Source organism: Corapipo altera, unplaced genomic scaffold (assembly GCF_003945725.1).
Source record: "Corapipo altera isolate COAL_440 unplaced genomic scaffold, ASM394572v1 61553, whole genome shotgun sequence".
NCBI lineage: Eukaryota > Metazoa > Chordata > Aves > Passeriformes > Pipridae > Corapipo > Corapipo altera.
This window is the reverse complement of record NW_020884918.1, coordinates 6,631,600-6,652,197: the sequence shown is the minus strand read 5'-3', so window position 1 is coordinate 6,652,197 and position 20,598 is coordinate 6,631,600. Positions and strand designations below refer to the sequence as shown.

The following is a 20,598-nucleotide window of genomic DNA, read 5'->3' as shown; positions in this document are numbered from 1 at the left end:
TAGATGGGGAGTGACTGGAGGCAGCAAGTGGTGGGTGCATGGAGAGAACCATCTGACCTTGGCAACACAGCCTGGAGGAGTCAGGAGGAGGTGCTGGCTAAGGGCACCTACCTGGCTGCAGGTCTCAAGGAGGTTGCCTGGCTGCAGGCTGTCCAGGACAGGGGTGAGTCCCCATCCCTACAGGGATTTAAAAGCCATGTGGATGTGGCACTTGGGATTTAAAAGCCATGTGGATGTGGCACTTGGGGACATGGGTTAGTGGTGGCCTTGGTAGTGCTGGGGGAATGGTTGGACTTGATGATCTTGGAGGGCTTTTCCGACCTAAAAAATTCTGTGATCAATAACAAGACTTCACTTATTTTTACAGAGCCCTTTATTTTTTGTCTTAAGGTTTATAAAAATTGTTACTTAAAACGAAAATGTTTAAAAATGTTTACATATGTACAATATGAGAAATAAATTATGTTTTAAGTCATACAAAAACCACAATATACAAATAGGGCTTTGAAACTGCTCTAAGTATGGCACGGTGACAAGTCACAGACACTTACCAAAGGCTTCAGTTATTGAAGCCTTTGCATAAAACCATGGAAAAAAATATCCCCAAATGTGCTTGCTTTGGTTGGGTTGAAGCTCTACAAAAACTTAAAGAGATCTGCAGGCCTCAGAAGGACTTGCTAAGTCTTCAGAACTCAGTGCACCACCTGGCAACACCATTTTTGAGACTGGCTTTCTGCATGCCAAAAGCTCAACGGTTGTCACACCATTCTCCTTAGGAAGAAAAAAAGGTTAAAAAAACCCAAACCACCAAACCAAACCAACCAAACAAAAAAACCCCACTACTAAAAAAAACCCAACCAAGCAAACCAAAACCTAGTTCACCTCTGACAAGGTCCACTCTGCTGTAGCAAACGTGACAGCTGTAGAGTCTGCCAAACTCAAAGCAAAGCCAAGTCCCTGGGACCAGGGACTGCAACTGGGATGTTGTAGCAATCAGGGTAGGAGGTTGGCTGTTTGGCTCGTTTAAATATTTTACTAAAAAATAAGATCTTAATTATGCATTGGTACTACGACAGCATCTGAGCAGAGGGGAACATGTCCTCAGCAGCTAAAAGGACTGGTGCAAAGCTCTCCTGAAGCAGCACGGTGCATCTCGTTCCTCCATCCCCTACGGTCAGCAGGAGGGCAGCTGCTCTTTGCCTCTTAGAAAGGGATCCCCATGTGTGACTGGGCAGCCTCACTGCAGACACTGACCAGGGAGCAGCTGCCACCACCACCACCACACATGCACCGTGTTGTGCCCCAGGCACAGGGAGGACAGAGCACTACCATCCTATCAAGGTAATACACAGAGATTTCGGTATCGGCCAGACACGGAACAGACTATTTTTAAGGCAAGCAAAAGACAAGTTGAAGTTAAGTGGCATTGTGCTTACTCCCACCCCTTCCCTGAACAACCCCACGCCCTTGACCTGTGCTGGTCACACCTTCCCACAGCCCATAGTGCTATTGGACCCACGGTAACTCCTGCGCCAGGCGCTAATTTGTTCTCAGCAGCTCTGTCACCCGCAGCCTGGGGGGCAGTTAGCATGGTTATTTATCCTCTCAACTCCACTGGCAGGCAGACCAGAAGATCATTGCTGAGGTCTGGGTGTGTGAAGATCTCGTGCATAGTCCTGGTTAATAGGAGCAGGGCAGGAAAAATGCAGCGTGTAACAGGTCAAGGTAAGGTTAAACACACAAACCAGGCTCCTTGGGAAAGGGAGGATGGAGTTTTAGTTATTCTAGGTCTAGGACCAAGGTCCATCAATTGCTCCTCAGTTTCTTGCATCCAATCCAAGCTGTATTTTCCAGAAGAGCTAGTTGCTTTAAGTGCTACCAAGCTAGACTTTTTTTCCCAGAGCATCTTGCCACCTGCGTGGTCTTCATGCATCCGGGTTGCTTGGCTGAGAGTCTTTAGGGAAGTCTTCAGAGCAGATTTGAGACAGATCTGGGAAAAAGCAGAGAGGGAAAAAAACCCCCTAGTTAAACGCAGAAGTTAATAGGAATAACAAAGAATTTCTAAGAACCTCTGGGGTGCTAAGAACAGGTTTGGACAGTACAGGCTGGTATTTTATTCTGTCAAAGCCGCATTTCGCCCAGTAGCTACTCAGTGAGAGCCTCAAGCAGACATTATGCAGGCTGCAAACAGAAATTACAGGGCTTTAGCTAGACTCTGCCTGTGCAGCTCCATTCAGAGAGGACAGATGTTTGCAGTCTCAGTCTCCAAGTAGGGAACTATAATATTCCACTGACTTGGCAGAAACTGAGAGCTGAACAGCAAGTAATCGCTTGTCATTTCTGGGAGGATTGACCATTTCCTAGCAAAAAAAGTGCTGTGCTGGAGCTGAGCTCAGCCCCTCTGCCTCGTGCACAAGCTGCACTCCACAAGCAAGCAGGCAGGGCACATCTGCCAGCAATTCTGTTTTATGGGGGTTACCGAGTAGCATATCGAAACAGCCTTTTATTGTACCTGCAGGAATGTTTACTTGATCTTTCAGGACTTGTGGCAGAGCAACAAGTTTTTGCACAGGGGTTTCATTCACAGATTGGTTTGCTACTGTCTCTAGCACAGCTTGCTGGTTTCTGCCAAAAACTGGTCCTGGAATAGAACCAGCTCACACTTCTAAGCCGAGCTCTGCTGCTCAGGAGGGTTGTGCAAAGCTCGACTTCCACAGGGCTTTGCTAGTCCTAGCAAGCACTTTGTCCTCTGGATTGGATGTGACAAAGCTCTAAGTTTGCAAACTGAAATTTTAGGAGAGGGCAAAAGGCTGGGCTTCATCCAGGGGAGACTATGATTTAGACAAATGAACAGGGCTTCATTCATTCAAAACATGACCAGAGGCATCTGAGGCAATCAAGTTGTCACTGCTGGGACCAGACTTTCTGGAAGTCATGCTCTGAGGACTGATCCAGGTGCCTGGAAGTCCCCCAAAAGGTTAAGCAGGGCTGAGATGCTTCATCAGTGGCAGAGTTTGCACCCTCCTGAACCTGACGAGATCAGCGTGGCTGGAGATGAAGCCATAGGAGTCACTGCTGTAACACCATGGCAGATCCTCAGCTCTGTCCTGCTCATACACTTGACCTCAAACTTTAATCAAGGGATTTCTCAGCAGCTCAAGGTCTTCCACCAGGCTGAAACAATCTTAGAGGCAATTTCCTGCACTCCTCCCAGCTTCCCCCTGTTTTACAGGGCAGTTAATAGATACCTCTACTCAACTTCCCACTATTACACAGATCTTGGGGATTGGCAGAACCTCATTTTAGCCTCTACCACAATTAGGACCAAGGATTTTGCTGCACCCATTTGGTAGTAAACATGTAAGGGTACAAGGTGACAATCCAAGGTCAGGAGGGAGGATAATATCACTAGTTAGCAACAGTTACGGCATACATTAAAATTAAGTCTAATACCTGTGAGTCCTGGGCTAGAATTTATTAACCTTCTTCAAAGAAAAACAGGTTCCAGGAGTGAAAGAACCCAAAAGGCTCCACTCATCCCAGCACAGCCACATGCATCAGACAGAATTTCTGTTGGCTGATTTCCATACCTTTTTTGCCATTCCTCTGTGCATTTCACAAACCAGAGCTCTTTGCCAGGAGTTATACTGGTTAGCTGGGAATCCTCCACACAGAAAGCAAACCTACAAGGAGGAATCAGAAGTCAAGAGAAGGTGAACTGTTGTCTCCGTGATTAACAAATAACAAGTAACATGGGTTGCAGCTAGTTCTAAGACAAGTTGTTTGATTTAACATGCATCCCACAGAGCATCTTGATACACCATTAGCATTTTGAATGGGTTTTTATTTCCTATTTCAGAATTTATTTGGGCATCTTTGTTTCTACTTTGCTTCTACCCCTGTGTTTCGTAGAGTGTAGAAACCAGGATGCACAATACCTTTCAGATGATAGGTAATGCTTATTTAACTTTTTGAGAAACGTGGGAACTTGTCAATGTCAACTGCTGCTCTTTAACAGATCTGGGTTACCTTCAGAACAACATTAACACATGATGTGGGAGTGCAGTGCTACATGCTTGGCAGATTTAAAACTTTTTGGATGCTCAGATAGTTTTCCAGTTGCAAACAGAATCATAGGATGAGAGAATGATTTGGGTGGGATGAGACCTTAAAGATCATCTAGTTCCAACCTCTGTCATGGCAGGGAATCTTCCACTAGAATTCTATGGCCAATTCTATGATCTAAGGATATGGATTGGGGTTGGAAGCGACCCTAGTTCCAATCCCCCTGTCAGACCTCAGAAGGATCAATATAGTACTTAAGGGGTTGATGGCACTGTGTTACTGGTTGCAGTTTCAGGTCTAGCTTGCTCTGCCAAATCAGAATCTTATGCCTGAAAATAATAGCCATGACCACTCATGTTTCTGTATTTTCAATGCTTAGTATTTTATCCCTTCAAGTATCATATAAACCACCTTGAAGGAGGCTAATTTAGTCCCCAGGGGATGTCACAGTATCTAAATAAAGCAAAAGATCTGATCTGCGGTGACCAGTTTTGCATAAAGCTTAGTTTGCAACCTTGTGCTGGCCAGTGACCTGCTCTCCTACGCCTTGAAGGAGTGGTGACACTAAAAATGAGAGGCAGCTCAAGATACCAGCTATGTTCAGAACACCAACTTTTTTTTGCTAGGTCCTGAACATTTCTCCTTTTGGCTGAAGTTTCGAGCCAGTTCACGTGCAGCCTAGCACAGTTATTACCTCTGTTGTGTTTCCCCAGATTTCACACGTATTCGTCTGATATGCAGCTCCTGGGTGGAATTCACAGGCCGATACCAGTAGCTCTTCAGCTCTTTCCACAGATCATACCATGACTGAGATGTCCCCTCCCAGGTGAGCTTTATTTTCAAAAGTTCACCCATGTCCTCTTCAGTGTAGACCAGGAAGGTGTTCGTGGCGTTCAGGCCAATTAGATCAAGCCTGAAAGAAAAGGAGAGACTTGGCATTTCTTCCTTATGGAAGCATGCCAGGTGCTCCTTCGTTCCACATAAGAGGTTAAACAGAGCCCTTTGCAGCTTATCAAGGGTTGCATGTTCAACCGTCACCAGTTAATTGTTGATTACACCAAAGAAAGTGAGCTCAGATAGCTGGTTCAATACAAGGCATCATGTATTTAGCTCAGCCATACTTCCATAGCTTAGAGGTGGATTTTATGCCTTGTCTTTCTCCTGGGAGAGGCTAAAGGAGGTGAGCAATGCCTCCAGAGGCATGGGTGCTTTCAGGCTGTATCCAAACAGTAGAGGGGAAAAGCAAGAGGAAGTACTCCAGGGACAAGCTGTGAAGGCTCATGCGTAGAGGACTGGGCACATCAAATTGTTTTCTCAGCCAAAAATTATAATTAACTTAGTGGATGAAAAGTTTTTTTGAATGGTGATGAAATGAGGCTGCCAGGCTGGGGTGCAATGCTAGTGTTAGAAGAGGAAAAAGAATGCTTCCACCCCGTCTAGTCCCTGTGGCCTTCTTACTTAGTCAAACACAACAGGGCAGCTTACTTACATTTCTAAGGACAGGGGTTCAGATTCTCCATTGGTGCCATGGAGGGTGACGGAGAAAGTGGGATCAACCTCTCCCAAGCTCTTGTAGCTGAAGACATGCATTTTCATCTGATAGTGGTAGACTGGGGAGAAAGGAGAGAGCAGAGATGGAACCAAGTTTGAGAGACAACATTGCTCAGCACTGCTCCATGTGAAATATTGCTGGCGGACAAAAGCCAGACCCGCCCTTTATTGAGACAGCATTGATGACTTTTTTCTGCCCTTACTGATTGTGAATTTGACTTTTACACAACAGCAGCAGAAGGTCCACTCTGGGGAAGGCTGCCCAGACCTTACACTGCTCTAAGGTTGAGCCTTGCTCATGTATGACTTTTAAACCTTAGTCCTGTTCAAAAGGCAGAGTGCCCTTATGGCCAGGTCCTGTTGATTTTACACAGAGGAAGGAGCCCAGCAATGCCACAGGACCATGCAGCCAGGTAACAGCAGAACATTAACGCCTGGAGCTGCACAGCTTTGAGGTGATGCTGCTCCTCCACCTCTACATCCTTCCCCACGCTGACTTTGGGAGGCTGCTCCTACAGGTGAGACCACACTCTTCCTAAGAGGGAAAGCGTACCTTTGAAGGGCATGTCAGCCCTTGTTTTCAGGTACATCTTGCTGTTCCTCTTGTGCCGTATCCTCCGGGCGTTGTAGCCGATGCCGCTGCAGCGGTTCTTGCGGCAGCTCAGGCAGATGCCCTTCTTGAAGCGGCTGGAGTCGGTGCACTGGAACGCGAAGCTCTGCTTGTCCTGGTTCACCAGGGAGTCCACGAAGAGGTGCACAGACCGCTCGTGCTCACACTTGACCACCTCACCGATCGCTGGGGAAGCAGAGTTGCGAGGGATACGCTCGGTTTAAGCATTTGTCACCCCCCAGCAGCCGGTAAGGTGAACTGAGCTAAGCCTCTTTGGTAGCCCAACGTGAGCTGACCATGGCCAAATGTTTCAAATAGTAGCAATTCAAGAGGTTAGTGGAAGATGCTTGGAGACTGTCCACTTAGTCACTACTGTGCAGGGAGCTTTAAGAGGACTCTAGTCCCAGCATAAGAAGACCACATTTTGTGATCAGGTGTTGCGGCGAAAACATGTTACTTCAGAATAAAACCATGTGTAGTTTCTAGCAACTATCTCCAGTAGTACAGAGAGTTTAGAAGGAAAAAATGGTTTTCTCCCCTTTCGTAAAACACATCATCCCCCACCATCAACCCAAATCTGTTCGTGAGCAGTCTACACTGACCAGAGGCAAAATACGTAACGAGAACTTACTCCCATAAGCAATGGCTCCCAAGACATCACTCAGACCACAGCCGGGCTGGAAGTCTCCCCCATTGGGGTAGATGTCAATGTGGCCTACAGGCATCTGGATCCCAATGCTAACACCTAGTGTTTCCCTTGTGTAGGTGTGAAGCACATCCACAAAGTTGGCATCATCGGGGGAGAGGCGCCTGCTGGGATCCACTCCTTCAAACATGGGGCCAGCCGGATCCAAGCCTGGAGTCAGAGACAAGACGCCAGGTGAAAAACTGGGTTATTTCATATGGAATATAGCTCTCCTCACCAGGTGATGCACAGACAGTCCCAGGCCCCATTGCTGGTACTGTCCCCAAAGATCTCTTCAACGCAGGCTCACTGAGGGAACAAATAAAGTGCTTCACAGCACTCTTGGGGCAATGCAACCCAATAGTAGCACTAAGATGGCTTCAGCGTGCCTGTTAGAAGCAAAGAGCTTTTGCCAGGTCACAGTGAAGAGGTATTCAAGAGGTGGCTCCAAGGTCTAGCACCCCAGGGGCAGCTGGCAGACAAAGCTGCCTCAGAGATATTTAGGCTGTTTTCAGAATGGACATTTGGAGGGACTAACACAATTCAAGCAGCAGCCAGGTAATCCCTGCATCTGAGATCCCATGATGGGTTTGGGATGCTCTGTTAACCCCTGAGCCTCACCCCCCAACCTGAAGCTGCACTCCTGAGCTGTTCTCCAACTTGACTCTTAGGTGATTTTTTTTTCCTGATTAGCTGAATACAGGTAGCAATTGCTAGGCTTTGTGGAATTCTTACTACCCTTGTCACATTTAAATGCTTAATTCAATCCCTTGCACTATGCTCTAAGTTGTAGAAATCAGCTTTGCCCTGGAGCTGGAAGCAAACTCTTCCACTAGTTCCAGAATGAGGGGCTAGAGCTGTGTGATTTTTTTATTTTTATTCAGACATCCTGTGGTACAAACAGCACTCAGAAGCTCTCACTTCCACTAGCTTATGAGCTACAATTACAAAAACAGTATCACTCAAAGGCACGGGATTTGGACAGCAAGAGTTTGAGCGGGACTTGTTTTGAACCCACATATAACTCCAAGTAAACTCAAGATCAGGTTGTCCTCAGGTTTTTTTATCAAACCTCTGCTATATTTTTAATGTGAAGAGACCTGTGCTTCCCACTGCTGCCACAGGTAGGAAACTTGTAATTTCTGAAAGAATAAGGCCAAAACAACATTGCAGCAACACAGGAAATGAGCCTCTTCGGGGAAACCCACTGCCACAAAGGAAAGGTAAGAGACTGCTTGAAAAGGCACTTGCCTGTAATTCTGCCTATAGTCCCACGGACGTGGTTACCAGCAAAGCCAGCCACGTGGGCACCCAGGCTGTACCCAATCAGGTGCACATTCTCAAGCTGGAAGAGTGGGTCTTCCTGCAAGGAAAAAAAGATATGGTCATTTGACCCCCTGCCTTTCAGAGCATCTGGTGCTGTTCCTGTCTGCATGACTATGAAGTCCAACTCCAAGAAGAGACTGGAGGGAGGAGGCAGCCAAGCATGCTTCGTTCTATATTTCGTCAAGGCAAGTAGGATGGTCTGGATGGTACTTGTGGCTTACCCATGTTCCAACCCGAATTATGACATCCTTTGTTCAGGCAGCATCTGGAGCAGCCTTTCCCCAGGGAGCTGCCACCAGACCTCAGCACTGGCTGTGGCCTCAGGCGCCAAGCGCAGCACCGTGGGCCTTTCTTTCTCCTTTCCCACCCTCTTGCCAAGCCAGCACTGACTTTGAATGCCCAAATCCCGAGTTCACTTTGCTCAGGCAGGACTTCCAAACCTGAAATCCACTTGAGCATCACTGATCCGAGCACCTGTGAGGCAGCATCTCCCAGGAAAGCAGGGTATTGCTTGCACGCGCTGAGCGCAGCACCTCAGCTATGAGCCAGCACCCCGCCAAGCCCTGGGGTGGGGATTACACCAGAGCCTGCCCCACTGGTGCACCCTGGAGCTGGTGAAGGCTCTCCCTTGTGCAACAGTCCCTCATGGAGCATTACAACAGAAGCTGCTCTCCACTTGTGTTACCTGTAACCAGTCAAGCAGCCTTGCTATGGTTTTTCCAACAACCTGCGTGTTGTTCACGGCATCGGTGTAGAGCTGGTGGGCAAGAGAAAGCCAATCTACCACCACCACGTTGGCATCCTTCTCCCTCTCCTGAAGAGCAGATACCAAGCTGTCCAGCCAGGTTTCGAACATGCCACTCATCTAGAGAGAGATTCAGGTGTTAGTTTCCAGCTTGCAGGACCAAGATGACGCATTCACAGTTAAGCTATTTGTATATCATTTACATATTCTGCTCCAGCTGCATGCTGCTCCTCTGCAAGCCCCACTACTTCTCAGCACTGCACTAATGGAGTAAGAAAAACAGGTTTTGAGAGACTCTGGCTGTAATTAGCCACTTGCCTTTTAAGGCAGGAGGGAGAAGCTTTCGTTACGTGGCACCTTATCGCTCTTTTTCTCAAGACTTCCAGAAATTCTGATGGGCCGTAAAATTATTTCCCAGTCTTGGCACTGCTGTTTGCATAAGCCCTGGCAGAGCTGATAAGTCCCCTTGTGGCACGCACTTGTCCACATGAATAGCAGAGAAAAAAGTTTGATAAAGGCTGTGTGCCCTCTTGTTCCTTTATCAGGGAGACCTCGTAGCAGACGTCAGGGCTCTGGGCACCCAGCTACGATTATAGAAAGTCTAAGCACGTGTCAAGTCAAGTGTTGCATTCATAGTGGTCAGTTAGTTGGACTGTAGGGAAAAATCCAAAGTTCCCTTTACCACATTCACGTTATACAGCTATAAAGTGATCTTGTGCAGTTATGAATGAGTTGGGTGATTTCACAGAGTTCTTAAGCCTGACCCACATTGCTTTGTTTCAGAGACCTCAGGTGCAGAGACCATAGTGCTTGAAACATGAAAAGTTTTCACAATTCTCACATATTCATAGAATTCTAGAAAAGTTTGGGTTGGAAGGGACCTTTAAGATCATTTAGTTCCAACTCCCCTGCCTTGGGCACCTTCCACTAGATCAGGTTTTTTAAAGCACCGTCCAGCCTGGCATGGGACACTTTCAGGGACAGGGCAGCCACAGAAATTCCAGAACAGAAATACTCTGGAGACACAGCTTGTGTGCAGGGCAGTTTGCTCGCTCTGAGCAGACAGACTAAGCATTGCCCGGGGTCCTCCGTACTTACTGTCCAGCCGTGAATGATGAAGAAGGTTTTGGCTGTCATGTTGAACTTGCAGTCCTCCAGCCACTGGTGCTGGCCGACGGCGATCGCGCACCCATCCTCATCGGCGTCCGGCGACGAGCGCACCCCGAACCTCACCCGCGGCTTCGGCGCCGGCACACGCTCCGCGCTGCCATCTGCGAGCCCAGCGGGGACAGAAGGGTCAGCAAAGCGCCCCCGAACCCGCCCGCCCCGGCGGGGCAGAGCCCGCTCCGGCCGCTCCCCCCGGTCCCGCGTGGGACCGCGCTCACCCACCTCCCGCCTCCGCGCCCCGCGCCGCGATGCAACAGGTCACGCCGGTGCACAGCAGGAGGACGAGCCTCCTCATGGCTCGGGAGGACGGACGGCAGGACGGACAGGCGGACGGACGGAGGGGTGGGAGGGTGGAGGAAGGCACGGACGGACGGACGGACGCGCGGCGGCGGCGGCGGCGCTTTAAGGGGCCGCGCGGGGCGGTGCTCGTGGCACGATGGGGCGGGGCCGGGCCCTAGCGCCGCTCCCATTGGTCACGCCTTCTCTGACGTCACGCGAGGCATGAATGGGAGGCCACGCCCCCCGTGGGGAACCCGCGGGGGGCTTGGGAGGTCACGGGGGGACCCCAGCGCTGGTACCCCGGCGGATTTTGGGGACATGAGGGGGTTTGGGGGGACACGGGAAGGCCCCCAGTGCTCTCACCCCGAGGGGCAGAAGGGACATACGGGGGGTTTGCGTAGTCAAGGGGGATCCAGCTCTGGTGCCCCGAGGGACTTTGCGGACATGCCAGGGTTTGAGGGGTCACGGGGGGGTCTCAGGGCTGAACCCCGAGGGATTCTGGGGACATGAGGGGGGTCTGGGGGATCACGGGGGCACCCAGCGCTGGTGCCCCAAGGGATTTTGGGGATATGTGGGGGGATTTGGGGAGTGTCACAGCTCTCACCCTGAGGGGCGGAGGGGACATGCAGAGGTTTGGGGGGTTAACGGGGGTCCCCAGCACTGACACCCCGAGGGGATTTTTGGGACATGCAGGGTTTGGGGGGTTCACGAGGGGTCCCCAGAACTCTCACCTCGAGGGGCAGAGGGGACATGAAGGGTTTAGGGGGAGTCATGAGAAAGTCTCCAGCGTTCTCACCCTGGAGGTAAGAAGAGACAAGTGGCCCCATGCGGGGAACTCACAGGGCTTGGGGGGGCTCATGGGTGCTGACCCCCTCATGCTGTGCCCCCCAACTCGGCTGCCTAGTAGGGGTTTAGGAATTCCAGCTCCATCTGTGGGAAACCCCCAGTTCTTTGCCACTTGGGGCCCTCTGGACCTACTGGGCACAAGATGCTTCCTGAAGGGCATTGCCTGACTTGCAGCCCACCACCTTCTGCAGTCACATTATCAATACCATAAATGCTTTTGTACTCAACAGTTAACCATCTATTCCTACTTTTTTGTTACCTACTTTTATGTTTACCAGTTACTGATCCATGACAAGTTATTTCATTTCACAGCACTGGTGTCTCACCACACCATAAGAGGTAACGTTCAGGGACACATGACTTTCCTGCTCCCTTTTTCTTCCCCTTCCTCAGCCCTGTGGCTCTTTTTTCCCTTCAAACTCACAGCAGAAAGCAAGGAGAAGGCACCAGGGTCCGTGATGGGTAAAGGAAAAAAGGTGCAGGCAAATGATGGTTAAAGATTAGTACTGTGGTGTCTCACCCCTAAGGGGAAGGGAGCACCCAAAATTCGTAGAAGATCACAGTCAAAAGAAATTATGAAGGTCAGAGGGTCTGAAAAATGTACAAAATTTTATTAATAAATTACAGACTTGGCCTGGAAATTGGTGTGTTAGTCCCTGATTTTTTTAGTGTAAACACACAGCAGTGGAATTTGAGTAAGAGCTGCGGTGAAAGGAAAGAGAGAGAGAGAGAGAGAGAGATGGAGAGAAGGAAGAAGGGAAGGAGGGAGAGAAGGAAGGAGGGAAGGAAGGAGGGAAGGAAGGAAGGGAGGGAGGAACGGAGGAAGGAAGGGATAGAGGGAGAGAAATTAATGAAATTCAGATATAGGACTTGCTTTAGCCCTCACCAGTAGATATCTATGGAGAGTATTAATCTGACTTTCCAGCAGTGCATTCCTCCAGCCCAGCCACCTGCTGACTCTGTGTGGATTGGCAGTTGGACTGCACGATCATTGTAGGTCACTTTCAAATGAAATATTCTGTTCTATTCTATTCTATCCTGTTCTGTTCTATTCTATTCTATTAATTCTACTCTATTTATTCTGTAAGGTTTTCTCACAACTCTCGTATATGGGACACATTGTGGCTGGGGACTGCTGCTCTTCTCCTCTTTGGGGATCATTCCTAGAACCTCTTAGTTCCTGACTCTGCAGGTTGAATACATCTTCTGGGAGCTCCTGGAGCACGTCCTGTTTCAGGAGGCTGGAGATGACGCTCACGCTGCTGCTCAGGGAGCGTGTGGTGGAGCAGAGTGTACTGAGGATGCAGTGTCTCCTGCAGCTGCGTGGTCCCTCTTGAGGAGCAGCATCCTGACAGCACTGACCTAACACAGAGTGGGCAGAGGCTTCTCAGCTCCTGGCTCACGACTTAGTCCCGCAGGAAATTAATCAGCTAAGTCTCATCACCCAACGCTTCATCATTTTTAAAAACTCCTGGTGCCAACAAAACCCTGCCAGACTGTTGACCACCGTGACTTTATTGTGGTTTAACCATCATGTCTTCTCATTCTCCTTCTGTGGTCTCTTTCAGCTGTAAAGCTCCTCCTTTTCTCTGTGCAACTCCAGGCTCCGGGGAGGGGGGTCCTGGTGTTTGCCTCTGGCTTCCAAGAATGACAGTAGCAGAGAGAATAGCTTAGCAACAGCAAGGAAGAAGTGCATCAGAATAATTCCTGGCTGCTTTGGCCAAAAGGTGATGATCATCAGGGGAGATGCTCTGGAACTGTTGTGATGGGCATGGTATCAATGCACAGACTGTGGCTCTGCACTGACCTCTCTGTAACCCTAATGGCCTGGGGGAAAGGAGGTTCCCACCCAGAACTGCTTGGAAAATAACAGTTCGTTAAGCCAAATAATTTTGAGGAAAAACTCCTAGTTTTGATTAGTTTTTCACTGGGAAAGTTTTTTCATGGCTCCCAGATGGAATTTCTGGATATTGTAATAAGTAATAAATAATAAACCAGGACAAAGTGGATAGTAATCCACTTTAAAAGAGATGGAAGCTTGAGAATTACGGCACTTGTAGGGATGTTGGAGGCAGCTGGTGTCCCAGCAATGCTCAGGGAGATAGTGGCTGTTCTTGAAGGCATCTTTCTGGCTCTTGTCTTCTCACTCTGGCTCCATTCCCACTGTGATTTCCTACAGGTCTCAGTTCAGTCCAAAAGAAAAAGAGGAATGTTTTTGAAATCATGAACATTTTTATAGGAAATACAAAAATGTCTCACTCATTCGTAGTCACAAGCTCTTTGCAGGTGGGTGCTGGGTGAATTGAGTCTGGTTTCTTCTTCAGCACCAGATGTGGTGAGTCAGAGCAGAGTCATGAGACGTGGAGGTAGAAGGGACATGAGAGGAGTTAAACTTTTTCCTTAGTAGCACAAAGCTAAAATTAGTGGGATATGTAAATTAAGATTCCAAAATATTTAAATATCTGGAGTCTCCTGGCGCTCTCGAGGAAGGATTGGCAGGTGTTGCAGCAGCAGCACCATTTAATTTGAGAGGTTTACACGTCCATGCATCCATCAAGGAGGCACTTTCAATGCTGTTTCCATATGAGCAGAGCACCTCAGACCTAGGCTATGGTCAGTGTCTTCTGCAGGAGCTCAGTCTCTGAGAGAAACAGGCTGTCCCAGTCCTGCTCAAGGAGACTGAAACCGAGAGACCTTTGTAAAATATTTTGTCTTTAATGCTTCTGCTTCCCTCTCTTTAAAATTAGCATGCTGACATCTCCTTTCCTTGGAGAAATGGCTGCACCATTAAAGAGCTGAGCATTAAAGGAAAAGGGGAAACCTTCAGCATCACACCACCTCTCAAAAGACCTGTAGGTGTAGAGCAATTCTGGTGTGAGCTGTTCTGGAGATCACAAGGAAAATTAGCAGCAGCCTTTTGCATGAACAGTGCTGCCAACATTACATCCCTCATCCTCCCACGGGTGTCTTGCCGTGGAAAGAGCAGCAGAGAGCGTATTTTGTTGCCCAGGACTGGGTACCACCACCCCCATGAGAGGCTGCAGGAGGGATGTGCACAGTATTTCTACGGCTAAGATTGCGTCACATTGCATTCTAGGAAAGCACAAGTGGAACACCTGACCACTCCTGCTGGGGAAAATGTGTGGCTCTTGGCTTTATGAGGTGCTTGTTACTGAAAGCAATGGAACAGCAACCAGAGTCAAAGACACACAATCTAGAGATTGGTGTCATGGCTTTAGGTCAGACATTCAGTGTCAGGGAGTGATTATCGCTGTCCTGAAAACTTTTAATTCAGCATTTAGAAACCTGAGAGTGTTTTACCTGCCCTCCATTCTTCCTGACTGCTTCTTCTCTATTCTCATTCTATTTCTCCAAAGGCAGAAGAAGTAGGATTTACAGAACAGGAGGAGGAGGGGAGAAAAAGGAAGGGATCATTCTCTTTTTTCTTTTTTTTTTTTTTTTTGGTTATAAAACAGCTTTTCTTTTCTGTTATAAAACATAGCTCAGGCAGTAGAATTCGATGGAATTAGTGCTAGTTTCCCCTCTTGACTCCTTCTGCCTGCTTCATCTCTGAGATGATGGGGGAGGAGGGGTAGAGAAGAAACCAAGAGAAGGGAGGGCTTCTTGGATGGCAGCAACCTCAGAGTGCACTGAGCTGGGACGAAGGCTTGGGAAGGACCCCCACATCAGATGGCTGTGCAGAGCTGACTGCACCCCACAAGGGGTCTGCATTCCTGCAGAGGCAGCTCTGCAGTGAAATTTCATCCCGGGTTAATCCTTGCCTGCTCAGCCCAGGACCTCCTGGTTTGTCCTCATCCCATCACACCACAATTATTTTATACTCAGTGCTTGCTGCAGAGGGGGGAGATATTATTTATGTGGCACAGTTTCTGCTCTGGATGCTTTTGTTCTGAGAGCACCAAACTGGGGTGAAAACAGGCCGTGGTGCCTTTGTTTCACAGCCGTTCTTTACCCCACAAAGTCTCGTCTCCCCTCCTCAGCCTTTCAAACACAGCTCCTCCGTGAATGTGCTTTATAGGACCAATATACCTCATACCCCTGGATAGGTTTGTTTGCTTACAGAAGAGGCTAATCTCCATCAGGTTATGAAATCAGCTCACATGCTTCAGTGGCCTTACTCACTATTGATATCCCTGTTCGATCCCTGTTGAGCTCTCTTTGTCGGAGGTAACCCCTTCTCCTACTCCTCCTAAGCTGATTTCTTAAGCCACCTCATTCAAGTCCCACATCCCCATGGTATTTAGATGTATTAAAAATGACTGGGAGGAAAATAAATGGCAGCCAGTGAGGCCACTAAACTGTCTGACTATTAATGGTCCTGTTAGTTGCAAATTTACTTTACCACAAAGCCCCCAGCATGTAATCCTTAGATGAATGCCTTTGATTGTGAGGGAATATTTACAGCTGACCCTGCCAGCAGTCTGCAAACCTGCAATGGGCCTCCTGTCCCACATTAAATCCGCTGGCATCTGTTCCTGGGTTCTTATCAAGCACATGCTCTGTTGGTGCAGTGTTTGGGCTGCAGTGCTGGCAGATACGGTGGGCCTTGAAGAATAAATCCCCACATTCCTGGGAAATGCTAATTCTTGTGAACCGTTGTCACACAGGGAGGATGGTTACAGTGTGTACCTGCCTCCAGGCATCACCATCCACTGGGAGGTTTCCCTGAGGCTTTGATTCCTGCTGGCCACCCCCTCACCATAGCAGGACGCTGATCCTGCTGCTGGACCACCTTTCACAGAGGACAAAATTCTTCAGACGACTTCTACCATTTTTCCAGACATGCCTGAGTGACACGAAGTGATTTTTATGATGCTTTTTAACTCTTTTCGCCCTTGTCCACGCCTTGCATTGGTCCCCAGTTGCTCTTATTGAGCATGTTGCTCTTGCAGAGACCCTCAGGTGATTTTGGCCTCCTCCAGCCACAGCAGAGCTGTGCAGCACCACAGGCTGAAAGCCAGCGAGAGCTCAGTGTGTCCTGATGCCGGTTCCCCATGCCCAAGTGGACAAGTGAAACTCAGCTTGTCATTCCCAGCACGTCCCGGGGTACGTGAGATGGATCCAGACTACTTGGCTGCTTTGTGTCACACAGGAGATCTGGTGGTGTGTGGTGGGCCTGCTCCATCCACTCTGCAGACAGGGATGTCTTTAGGCCTGTGCTGAGGAATGACATGCATTTTCTCTCTTCTTACGCCTTTACCCAAAACTCACGCTTTTCCATCCAAGCTGGATGAATGCTGAGCATGTCTGGGCTTGAACGTGGACTTGGAGCCAAGCCCATTGGCAGTGCAGAGGTGTCGTGGGTGGCTAGGGGGATATTTGCTTCTGCTTCTTTGTGAGGTCCTATTTTGGTGGGGAATTGGAGAAACGTCTCAGAAGTTTGTGATCACTTGACCCTTCAGGTGGTGGATGGTGAGTCCCCAGCAGAGCTTGTGCTTTAACTCTCCTGCACCCAACAAAGGGAAAATATGAAAAAAGTAATAAATTGCTAAGACTGCTCCTCTGCCTTTATTTGAAGTAGAGCCTGGAGCTGCTAGTGTCCCAAGAGGAGTCTGGGGACAGTTGTTTGGTTTAGGGATTGCTTTAGAGTGTATATACTCTTATCCACTCACTTTTTCTTCAAATCTGCAGCAACATTTGGCCCGAGGCTGGCATGGATGTGGTAGCACCACCAGTGAGATGTACTCAGCCTCAGCTGGGCTGCAGCTCAAGAGGACACTGTAAGGACTGGCAGCGCAGGCAGTGGCCCTCCTGCACACTGAAATAGGTCTGTCAGACCTGGCACAGCTCTGGATTGGGGTCATTTTGGGCTAATTTCTGGTCATTGACAGGTATAAGATCTTGCAAGTTGGCATTTTGGCAGAGTAATTAGTAAGCTGACACCTGCTTCTTATCTGAAAAGTCCCCAGACTAAACCCCAAACCAGTCGTCTGGAGCCAGACTGGACGGGGTTTGGAGCAACCTTGTCTGGTGGGAGGTGTCCCTGCCCATGGCAGGGGGGCGGAAACAGACGATCCTTAAGGTCCCTTCCAATCCAAACCCATTCCGTGACTAATGTTCAGCACTCCTACATCCACTTTAAATTGTTCTCAGTGGCATTCAGGCTTTCAAAACCGATCCTGTAAATCTGGATGGACACCAAAACCAGGAAACTCTGAGCATGCCACTCAGCTTCCAGTGCCTGGGGAAAAGAAAATTACTTTTTATTAAAACCAATTAATTTGTTACTTACTTTAGCAAAGCCCTATAAAAACATATGAAGTTAGTTCTCACCGTTACTGCTAATTTGTACCCAAGCTTTACAGTTGCAAATCTCAGGTAACTGTTTCTTCCTGGGTGGTTGTTGTGTCAGCTCACACACGTTCTTCATCTCTTTCTGGTCCTGATTGCTGATTCAGCTGGTGTTTAGGAGACCCTCTGGCAGTATTTCACTGTGTTTCACACTGAAGAGTAATCCTATTTTAAAACCACAAACAAAGCCTTTACGCACTATCTTTTGTTTTTCATAAAGAGGGTGACAAACAGTTTGGGGACAGAAATAAGCAGCACAAGATGATGCTGTCTATCATCAAGGTCAGCATCATTTGTTTCTCCAGCACCCTGTTTTTAAATAACCCTCTCCTTTGAACTTTTTGCCTTCACAAATCCATGCTGGTGTAGTGCTGGGATCTGCCTGAGACGAGAAAGCCTTGAGTCATCTTTACAGATACGTGGAGCCTCCTGCTTTTCTCAGATGTTGGCTTTACTTACAAAAACAGTATTACTCATTTAGTTCTTCACCAGTCTGCACATTTTACTTTGAGAATCCATCAGCTGACCCATCCCTGAAAACAGTCCCATTCCTTGGTGCCTCAATGAAAAGGACATCTGCCACATCCACTTGCAGTGTGTGCAGTGGGAAAATGGGCAAGAATGAGATGTCCCTGAGGATGCTGGTCCCCACCAGGCACTGTTTCAACTTCTGGCCATTTATTCCTAATTGCCTAATTTCTCCCATTTATTGTGTTTATTGAGTGTGTGGATCTTATTAGGAAGATTCAATGGCTCTGTAATTAATTAATAAAAGCTTGGGACATTTCTTAGTGCTTTGCACTCATATTCCTGCCTGCAATGTACAGACGGTGCCGATATTCATCTCAGGAATTCCCAGTCCAAGGTCAGACAGGCAGAAACACTGAGGTCAGGGCAGAGGGAGAACAAAAGGGCTTCTCTGTACAGGTCAGTTATACCCTGGGCTGATCCCCAGCAGTGTGACAGGCAGGTCAAGGGGGGGATTCTTCCCTTCTGCCCCACTCAGGTGAGACCCCAACTGCAGAGCTGCCTCCAGCCCTGGGACCCAACAGCACAGGGACGTGGAGCTGTTGGAGCCAGTCCAGAGGAGGCCACGGAGATGCTCCAAGAGCTGGAGCCCCTCTGCTCTGGAGCCAGGCTGGGAGAGCTGGGGGGGTTCACCTGCAGAAGAGAAGCTCCAGAGAAACCTCAGAGCCCCTTCCAGTGCCTAAAGGGGCTCCAGGAGAGCTGGAGAGGGAGTTGGGACAAGGGATAGAGGGACAGGACAAGGGGGAATGGCTTCCCACTACCAGAGGGCAGGGTTAGATGGGATATGGGGAAGGAATTCCTAGCTATGAGGGTGGTGAGGCCCTGGCACAGGTTTCCCAGAGCAGTTGTGTCTGCCCCTGGATCCCTGGAAGTGTTGAAGTCCAGGTTGGACGTGGCTTGGAGCAACCATGTCTAGTGGAAGGTGTCCCTGCCCATGGCAGAGGGTGGAACAAGATGGGCATTAAGGTCCCGTCTGACCTAAACCATTCTGGGATTCTATTCTGTGACTCTATTCTGTGATTCTATGACATGCTCTGCAGACCAAGGGTGGTATTCTCTAAGCAGAGCACGATGCAGATGTGAGCAGAGACCTGCTGGGCAGGTAGGACAGGGGAGCAGCAGCAGCAGCAGACCTGCCTGGCCTGGGATTTGGGTGCAGGACTTGTCCCACTAACCACCTCCCCTCGTGGAAAGGTCCTTCCCTGCATTACAGTCCAATTCCACAGCCTCTGCTTCCCGTGCAGGCTGCAGGTCCAGCTCTTGAGTGAGTCACGGGGTGGCCCATGGCAGGGGGGTGGGAGCTGGAGGTGTGGTACCTATCAGGGACCCCGTTCAGCAGCCGCCTGCCACAGCCTTGCCCGGCAGTCCCTACCCATCATATGACCTTCCTGAGCACCGGCATGTGACTGGACCATGCTGCAAAAGACCCGGCAGAGCAGAGCAGAGAGGTTGCAGAGGGGGAGGGCAGTTCTGACAGAGAGGATTAGCAAACTGAACAGATAGGGAAAGCTTTGAAAGAGGGGGCTTGTGTCAGAGTTGTTGCAATAGCAAAGGGGGAGGTAGCGGGATGACTGGGAGAGGGAGGCATGAGGCGAGTTGGGAGGGAGGGATGACCTCAGAGGTGACATCTGGGGTCAAAGCAGGGAAGTCTGAGTCTGGTGGAGAGGAAGACACTGCAGTCATCAGAGCAGGAGAGAGCAGAAACTTGGAGAAGATCTCTGACAAAAAGACTAGTAAGAAATGAACACAGAAGCCATGCACTGGGATGAAACATGAAGGTGCTGGGATGGTTGCTGTGGGCATGAATTTTGGAAGAGGTATTCAGAGCTGCAGCTTCTTGCCAAGTCATGAACAGAAAGTTGCCTGCTGGCTGAAACTTTGGCACAGGTTGTGTTAACAGGCATCATCCAACCTTGTTTCTCAGGCTCTGAGCAGATCTCTGCACAGCCAGGTCCTTCCTGCAAGGACTGTTCCTGTCCTGGGTCCCTATGTGCTTTGTCTGCCAGCAAGGAGGTGGAGAAGCCCCTGGAAAGGAAAATCAGTGTTGGTTGTGGTTTATCAGCTGATCCAGGGGAGCTCTTGAGCAAGAGAGCAGAAAAAAAGAGCAGATAGAGTTATAGAATCATTTAAGACTGGAAAATACCTCTAATGTCATCAAGTCCAACTGTCAACCCATCACCACCACGTTAATAATCATGATTATAACAGAGGAGAGGAGAAGGATTCTTTGATCCATTTTGAAGGTACAGTGGAAGAAAGGGAATTTGAGGCTGTGTTTTACAGTACAGGGCACATTCAGCTTTAGAAATGTTGACAGGATTCAGAGATAAAGAAAAGTTGAGGTTGGAAAGGGCCAGTGGAGACCATCTAGAGCACCCTCCCTACAGCTCAAAGCAGGGTCAGCCAGAGCTGGTTGCCCAGGATATTGTCTCTGGCCCACCTGTTCCAGGGTACAACCATTCTCTTCTGCTTAAACAGAAAGCC

General features: G+C 48.9%; 1 protein-coding gene across 1 annotated transcript; it reads right to left on the bottom strand.

The window, feature by feature from the left end:
* Positions 1–355: 355 nt before the first annotated feature.
* On the bottom strand, positions 356–10,488 carry LIPG (lipase G, endothelial type). The gene is made up of 10 exons (XM_027656170.1): positions 10,372–10,488; positions 10,081–10,253; positions 8,923–9,102; positions 8,163–8,274; positions 6,858–7,082; positions 6,170–6,412; positions 5,555–5,675; positions 4,760–4,978; positions 3,591–3,683; positions 356–1,990 (listed from the first exon to the last, which is right to left on the bottom strand). Exons 1-10 carry the CDS (start codon positions 10,442–10,444, stop codon positions 1,969–1,971), a joined length of 1,461 nt encoding a protein of 486 aa, XP_027511971.1. The 5' UTR covers positions 10,445–10,488; the 3' UTR covers positions 356–1,968.
* Positions 10,489–20,598: the final 10,110 nt, after the last annotated feature.